The 8,858-nt window shown below is 42.9% G+C and overlaps 1 protein-coding gene across 1 annotated transcript in view; it reads right to left on the bottom strand.

The window, feature by feature from the left end:
- The window catches only part of SHANK2 (SH3 and multiple ankyrin repeat domains 2), a 512,140-nt gene that overhangs the window by 31,414 nt on the left and 471,868 nt on the right, over positions 1-8,858 (bottom strand). The window contains exon 20 of the mRNA XM_015410855.1: positions 5,705-8,117. Coding sequence (XP_015266341.1) covers positions 5,705-8,117 — 2,413 coding nt within the window. The remainder of the gene's footprint in view (positions 1-5,704; positions 8,118-8,858) is intronic.

Below are 8,858 nucleotides of genomic sequence, written 5' to 3'. Positions count from 1 at the left end.
CTTCAACTTAAAATACTTTCCAAAGTCCCCCCCCCCCGACTGGCTTGGAGAAGGCATGTCTCTTTAAATCCCTTCTCCGAGCCAAGCCAGCTGGTGTGGGGGTGTGGGGGGTTGGAGAACACATTTAAAGTTAAAGCCGCATTCTTTCCACCTCTCCCTTCTTCCCTCCCCATTTATTTGCTTTCTTTCTTTCTTTCCTTCCCCCCTCTCTTTCTTTCCACCCCCCCCCTCTGGCAACTAAATATCATTAGCAAACAAATAAATATCATTGGACAAAAAAATAATTATCAACATCTGTTTTTAGGTCTTTTGTTTTTATTTTTGGCAATCTCATTTAATGTTAATATAAAGCAAATCTGCATATTTTCCAGTAAAAACATGTGTAATATTTGTTCATCTCTTGTGGCTCTCGAACATCTGACATTTGTTCTATGTGGTTCTTATGTTAAGCAAGTTTAGCCACCCCTGTCCTAGGGCAACGAGCTAGCTTGAAGACTCATCCAGCATCTTCACAGGAAGACGTCCTGCTGTTGCAAGCAGGCCTTCTTGACATCTGGGACTCTGCTCCAGACTTAGCAGCAGGAAGAACATACGGTGTTGTCTCTGCCTTCTACAAAGTGAATTGTGAGTAGGACTCTGCTCTGGGACAATGGTTACTGAACCAGCGTTGATATATTTGGGAATGGTTTCTGCAGTTGCTTTCTGTTGTATTTAAACAAAAATTGATTTACATTTTGGGTTTATGAACATTACTCTATACTTTGAACCTGGCCCTTGGGAATCCAGAGGTTATACAAGTGGGGGAATGACACTTCAGGGAAAACCTGGAAGTGATCACATTCGCGCTGCTGCTCCTCAACCATGTCCCTGCCCCCATCCCTCCCACCAGTTGCCAGGCTCAGCTTAGCAAAAGAAGGTCACAAAAAGAGGGAAATTTGTTGACTATGACAGTAGGTGGGTGTGACAAAGTGGTACAAGAAGTTGTGGGAAAGGCCAGTAGGAAGGGTTGTGGGAGGGGAACCACAAGGTCTATGAAAGTCCCCCTTCGACATCATGCAGTAGCCTTTGTCAGCAGGGAAGAATTTTTGTACATCATATCCCCTTTACCCGTAAGATATCACTGGACTGGGGGGAAAATTCTAAAAATTCTAAAACATAAAACTGGCATTATATCCACTATGTACAAAATTTGGGGTTTTTTTTGCCAGTGAACTTTTTCTTCCCTAGGCCGGAAGGGTGGGATAAAAATCAATAAAATAAATAAATAAATAAAATATATACTGCTGTGAAATCTATACTATAAAGGCAGTGCAAAAAACAAAAAAATATTAGCAACAGGAAAAGACTGCATTTTAACAAAATTTTTATGTGGCACTCCAGCAGTGCAGGGGAAAAAGGTTTTTTGTGTGAGTTCTGTATTGGAATGAGTCTGACTGTATTGTACAATCAGGAAATGCAAGTAAAACTGACAAGCTGATGGGGAATGTCATAGCATTTCAAAACAAATCTTTAATCTCTTTTTTATTAATTCACATATTTTTAACTATGTCATGATTCTTATGTCCCATTAAGAATAGCTGATAAAAGACGGATTAATTGGCACTATAAAATGATACGGCAGATTCACTGTAAAATATCCTGAAATTCAAATTCAGTTTACAATTGATGCTGCAACTGTTAACTGAACAGAGACAATTTTAAATAAGTGTCCTATACAGGGAGAAATAACGTTAATTTCATATGAAATATACATCTGAATGTATATGTGTGTGATACACACATACTTTACTAAGCAACTATAACTTGTTAACTTCATCTACAACAAACTACAAATTACTACAGACTGTAAATCTCTATCATGGGATTCATCATGTAGGAAGATAAGGTATCCTATATATCTCTCTCCTTATATATAAAAGTTTTCGTGTCCCACTTTCCTCAATGTTCCACACGCTCCCACAGCCTTTGGCTCCCTCAGCTGCCACTCCCCTGGCTGCATTCCCTCGCTGCGTTGCCTTGGCCCCGCCCACAGAGGCGGCAGCCAGCGTCTCGCCCTCAGTCTGGAGGGAGCCGGCGAAGGGGATGGACGCTCCGCCAAGAGAGCAGCAACCCCTCCACGGGGAAGAAGGAGGCAGACCTAGCGAGATGGCAAGCAGGGGAAGCACTCGCCTTTGCTGCCCCTCGCGGCCCCTCTCCCTCAGCCACAAGGCCGGCGCTTCGTCAGGGTGATATCTCAGCGGGCTGCACCACAGAGAAAGCTGCCCAGCGCCTTTCAAAGGCTCCCCCACCTTCCTTCAGCAGCAGAGGCAGCGCCAGGGAGGGTCTAGCCTAGAGGAAATGAGCTGCGGGTCCTGGAAAGCCAGACTCTCTCCTAAGGAAGACACTTCTCTTGGCTCCTGTGTGGGACTAACTGTGACTGTCTCCTCAGTGGCTGTTGGTAGGCAACCAAGCCTGCTTCTGTCAGTAAAAAACAAAGGACTTTCAGCATAACCCCCTCCCCTGCCCACTGCCAGCTTGGCCACTTTCCTGTCAGAATAAACTGCCAAAATGGCTGTCTCTCCTGACAAATACACTTCTCCTGCATGGTTTCTCTGCAGCTGGCTGGCTACTGAGGTGAGCCACCGGCTGTCAAACCATTCTCTTCTCCTGCTGTGGGGCTCACTTCCCTTTCAGTGGCTGTTGCTAGGCAACCAAGCTTGGTTCTATCAGTAAAAAGGCAGGGGCCAGAGGCCCTTTCCAGGCCTACTTTGGCCTTTGTGTGGAACTCACTGGGGCCAGTCCTGACTAGGGTTGCCAGCTCCAGGTTGGGAAATTCCTGGATATTTTGTGGTGGAGTCTACGGAAGATAGATTTTGGGGAGGGGAGAGGCCTCAGCTGAATAGAATGCCATAGAGTCCACCCTCCAAAGCAGTTATTTTCTCCAGGGGGAGAGAGATCTGTTGTCTGGAGTTCAGTTGTGATACCAGGCAATCTTCAGACTCCACTTGGAGGTTGGCTACCCTAGGCCTGGCAGCACCCTTTGCGGGACTTGATGACACCTGACTGCCATGACATAACTAGGCATGGCTGCTCACTCCTGTTCACCAGGAGCAGCCCCTCTAGGAGAGGCAGTGTGGCATAGCAGTTAGTGCTTCAGAGCAGGGTCTACCAGACCCAGGTTCTTGCTGTGGAAGCTGAGTGGGTGATTTTGGACCAGTGACAGACTTTCAGCCTAACCTACCACACAGGGTTGTTGTGGAGATCAAAAAGAGGAAAGGAGAATGATGTAAGCTGCTTTGGTCCCCAGTGTGGAGAAAAACTGTACTTTTCCTAGGTAGAGGCTGCAGGGGGGGAATGGAAAGCCTTAGAGGGTGGGGTTTGATGAGAGGTGGTACCTCAGACAGGTACAATGCCATAGACCCCACCCTCCAAACCAGCCATTTCCTCCTGGGGAACCATTGTTACTAATCTCGAGGTGAGGGCTGGAGATCACTCAGAATTAAAATTGCTCTTCAGATGGCAGAGATCAGCTCCCTTGGAGAAAATGGCTTCTTTGCAGGGTGAACTCTGTGTCATTATACCCTACTGAGGTTGCTTCCCTCCAGCTTGGGTCCCCACTATAAAGAAAGACTATACTTTTCTAGGTAGAGGCTGCAGGGAGGGGAGAGGAGATGGAAAGTTGAAGTTAGAGGGGCAGATAATGGTATGTTGATGGTTGGCTGGGAAGGAGATAATGTTGCCACCTCCAAGCTGGGAAATTCCTGGAGATTTTAGAGGTGGAGCCTGGAGAGGGCGGGGTTTAAGGAGGGATGGGACCTCAGACAGGTACAATGCCATAGATGCCACCCTCCAAGCCAGCCAGTTCCTCCTTAGGAACCATTGTTGCCAATCTCCAGGTGAGGGCTGGAGATCACCCAGAATTAAAACTGCTCTTCAGTAGAGATCAGTTTCCCTGAAGAAAACAGTAAGCCCTGTGTCATTATACCCTGCTGAGGTCGCCACAGCAAATAGATGCTGAGTGCCCAAGGCCAGGGCTACCACCCAGAGCCTCTTTCTAGATCTTGTTGTATTTATTTCCACAACCAGCCTTATTTCTAGTATATCTATAAATCTCACTAAATAGCAGTGTTAGGACTGTTGCCTTACCTTTCTTAAAGCCAGACATTTAGTCACCTGACTACATATTACCAGTTCTTTGTAATATTACAAGCTGTAAACACTCCTAAAGGACACACAAAAAAAACAGCAAACTACTGGCATCTTTAGAAGAACCAGACAGCTAGCTAGGCTACAATGATTATTTAATCATCCTGATCCAGAAGCCTGTTCAAGACCCAGAATAGGATATGCATGCACACAAACTTAGTGTGTGCAAGTCTTCTTCCTCCACTGAAGCAATGAGAATCACAATAGAGTTTTCTGATATTGATGTTCTCTGGCGTCCCCCCTTCCCCAGCAGCTTCCTGATGTGGCTGCTGAGGTAGGAAATGGAGGATATTTATTTCTTTTTCATGGGAGATTGGATTAAATCACAATTGTAGACTTCAGTGCCCCATATGTGTGGCCTACCCTTGTTTTGAGGGAGAAGAGCCAAAGAATTAAAGATGACTTAAAGATGTGTTGTAGAGCTGAGGTGCTCTTGGATCATTCCTGTCTCACAGGAAAGTCACTATTCAGCAAACAACTAAATTGGATAGGGCTGAGCGATTGTCCCTGATAATCTGAGAGTTGGGGTTTTTTGCTTTCATACAGAACAGTAATGTTCCTCTGTCCTGAGTTGCTACCATCTTAATATTGAAGTTTTGTCACCTGCCATCATCAGCCTGGTAATAACCCAGTACAGAGGCACAAGAAGTTTCCTCAGGATTCCAATAAGCATAGAAAAGGTAGTCTTTTAGAGATATTTTCTGCAGGGCACATTAATTGAAGACAGAGCACACTCCCATCTACTCCACCTTGCACAGAAAGAAGCTGCTCTTCCATCCTTGTTCCATTTACCCAGACAATTTTTAGAGGAGTGATGCATTAGCCAGGACGTGTTTGTGTGATAATGAGGATGATTATCTTTAATAATCGTACAGAAGAAAGCGTTTTGGCAAGTACCCCATTTTCATTGGCCTCTGATCAGTCCAGGAAAGGTTAAAAGGTAGATTCCATTGATTCTCTTTTCCAAACAATTCAAACCAAACAACTCTAACCCCCAAATTATATATGTATATTGCTGACTCTACTGGACTACCTGAACTGGATATACAGGCTGTGGTTAATTTGTGCATCCCTTATTTTTCAGATACAAACAAAATTAAAGATGTGATATTTCAAACAAGGAAAACTGCAGCAAATATTTCAGAACAAACCAAAGTTATTTTGGCTGGGATCCAAAGAGCCCCATACATAGAATACAACAGGAATGGGGAAAGTCCTGATACCTGCATGGCGCACCACGGACAGCCTTTGGATTTTGGCTTCTACTCTATAAATCAAAAATGTTTTAATAAACAGAAAAATGAAGGAACAAAAGTTAACTTATGCATTATGCATTTAGCTTCAGTAGTTTTGTAACAATATAAAAATATTAATACTGTAACATTAGGGCCATGCTTTTTTTTTGGCGGAAATGTAGTAGACATTTAATATATTTATTGTAGTCGATACTTAATAAATGGTAAATAAATTGAAACTTAAAGGTAGTATAAACTCTTTAGAAAATGTTTACTGCATTTACCTTGTACTAAGACTTGCAGGTTTTGTTCCAGTAGGTGACTCCAGTCCTTCCCCTGGCTTTGAGGATTTGTCTCTGTTCATTTGCTGGAGTATTGAATTCAATTCACTAATGACATTAGCCTTTGGGCCTGAGAGAACTGGGCTTTTAACTTCTGTTATATCACCCCATAGCTTAGAGGTCCTTTGCTGTACAATTTTAGCCATGTTGGGTTGTGCGCTGATAGGAGGTGGGGGTGGAGCAGGTGGAGGAATAACAAAACTATCTACAGTTTCTTCAATTAGCGCATCCTTGTAAAGTGCATTGCTTTTGTTGATTATGGGCTTCATTTTTGGCTTAGGAGGTACTGGGGGTTTGTCCACCAGAAATGTTTGCCCATCTGCATAGACTGTACAAGTATCCAAGTTCTCGCCACCTTCAGAGGACAAGGTAGAGATGCTGGACACAGTTGAGATAGTGCTGGTTGTCTCTAGGTGATGATCACTACTGCTTCGACTGTCCACCTCTTCAATCCCAGAGTCGGTGACATTATCAAAATTTTCAGGGGGGGGTAAAAATGAGGCAGGCAAGCAGTTTGAAAGACCCATCGGTTTCTTACTGTCTATTGAATTTGAGGATTGAGGTGGGTTAAATGAAGCAGATGGAGTTCCATTCTTTCGCTGTTTGAGCAAGTCTGTTAGTGCAGAACCTGGAGCTGAACGGTCGTCAGGGATATCAAAACTGTTAGCAAATTCCAAAGGAGGTGGTAACGGCTCAGTAAAGATAAAATCTTCATCGAGATCAACAGATGCTAAAGGAGGTGGAGGGATACGAAATGGCAAAATGATAGGATCCTCTACAGAGCCAACTGCTACAATAGTTTTACAGGGAGATGCAGGTGGTTCTGGCATGCCAGCATCATCTAGTCCACTTTCTGCTGTATCTGTACTTGGCTGTGCAACTGGTAGAGGCTGTTCAGTATTCACATCTATCTCAACTCTTTCCTCTTCACTTTCAGGGGTATCATTGGGTTGTGCTGTGTCTACTGTATGAACCATGAGCAAGCCAGCTGACTTCTGTTGTGAGGTATCAACAATATTTATCAGCATATTCTTCTTTTCTTCAGGCCTCTTCTCCTTAACCATATCTGTCTCATATTTGTTTTCTGTTTCCTGCCTCCTTAGTGGACCACGTGTATTTTGCCTAGCAATTGTAGCTGTCACTGGAAATGTGGTTTCAATGTTGGACCGCATCTTTGTATCTATATAAAGGGGTTTGTTAAGGTCTGCTTTACCAGATTCTCCTTTCCCTGGAATTTGTTGGGTTTGTTCCTTCATGGCTCTATCTCTGGCAGAAAGGGCAAGGGCTAAAGGTGAATTTGGATCCAGTAATTTTCCTGTAAGTGGATGAACATAGTTATCCAAACTGGACACACCAGCATTCTGGGTTGCTAGTGCATTGTTTTCTGAACACACTGTTGTTGGGGCCGAAGAATTTGGTGTCCTTGCATCACTTTGATTATTCAATTCATTACTATTAAAATTATTTTCGGACTCTCTCGGTGCTGGGATGGGAGACGGTGATACAAGTTGCCTAAAGTTGTCTTCATTACCAAGCATTCCCTCTTCAGTAAACTTAGATTGTCTCATACGTGGTGTTGGAGGTGTTAACCCAATATCTTCATCTCCAAGGTCCGTGGAAAGGAAAGCTGGAGAGTTACGCCTGGCTTCTAATCTTTTCTCCCTGTCCCTTACTGCCCCAGCAATAGCTGCTGCAAATGGACTACTGCCAGCCACGTTATCGTCAGGTCTGAGCTGTCCTGGTTGTTCTGAAGACTGTGGGTCAATTTCCATGCTGCTCCCTTGGCTACTTTTCCCACTACTACTGGTAGATGGCTCTTTAACGATGATGGTTGGAATTGGAATAGAACAAGTTTTTTCTGGACTATCCTCAACATTAGATTGTTTTACTAGCATTCCCTTCCGTCTTGCTGGTTTGGCTGGGACATACATTGCTTTGCTTGCTATTTTTCCAACTTCAGAGTATGGGTTTTCTGGCATCTGACCTCTCTTGTTTCTGAAGCTTGCCTGAGTTGCGGCATTTCTGCTATATAAGTCCTCAGAATCTAGAGAATAACGGTCCAGCTCTCTTCGGTAATATATCCCTTTGTCCCTTATTACTGTTCCCATATTTTCAGATCTACCCAAAATAGCTATCTTTGAACCTGAATTCTGATTAAATGCAGGCTTTATTGTTCCATAGATTCTAGACATTGGAGATTTGGGGGAGTTGTAAAGCGAGGGAGAAGGAGGTGGTGGTGATGGAGGTAAAGACTGTGGTGGTGGAGGAATATCTTCAGAGGTGTCTGGCATAGATAGACTTCTAGTAAATTTTAGCATGGGAGGAGCCAAAAATTGCCGTTCTTCCTCTGTTATACCTTGAAAAAAAATTACAGGCTACAATTTTAAGGTGCTCCTTTGTTTCAGTTAACATCCATTATCACTAAAGACATAGTAAACAGGGTACAACATGTACTGTTTCTTTGCACCATATGATTTTAGAATACATTTGTAGTAGTATCTTGTTTATACTTTGATTCTATTGCAATGGCCCTGTGCTGTTCTTTGAGAATTGTCTTACATAGACATGTACATAGACAGTTGTGTTTCCTGAAGTTAGTCTAAGAGAGTGAAGTAGTAGTTAAGGATTATACAAAGTGGGAAAGAAGGAAAATGATTCTATTGGTGGGCATTAATGATAAGAATATTTTTAAAAAACTAAACATTTCCATATAGACAAAGAACATCATTTGGGAGGTACCATGAAATGTTCGTCCAAAGCAAAATAATGAATATGGGAGTAAGTTTACTGCTTGTTTACTAAATTTCATGTTGGACATTAGACAAGGAGTACTAACCATAATAGAATATGGAATGACATGTCTCTGAGCTTCTGCACTGCAACCAAATATAATTAAAAGGTTTTATTAAATTTATCTTCTTCAGAACATAGTTTTGGTAGAAAAAGCCTCTTTCCTCAGGAAAATTTATATTTAAGTATTTTTGCTGCTTATTGTAGTGTTAACTTTTTATTGTATGAGCAAATACTTGTAAAATAAAGTGGATTAATACTAAACTAATTAATATATACAAGCGGAGGGACTCTCAAGGAGGCATAT

Source organism: Gekko japonicus, unplaced genomic scaffold (assembly GCF_001447785.1).
Source record: "Gekko japonicus isolate JY-2015 unplaced genomic scaffold, Gekko_japonicus_V1.1 scaffold65, whole genome shotgun sequence".
In the NCBI taxonomy this organism is placed as follows: domain Eukaryota; kingdom Metazoa; phylum Chordata; class Lepidosauria; order Squamata; family Gekkonidae; genus Gekko; species Gekko japonicus.
Note: the sequence above shows the minus strand (reverse complement) of the source record. Positions and strands in the feature narration are given on the sequence as shown.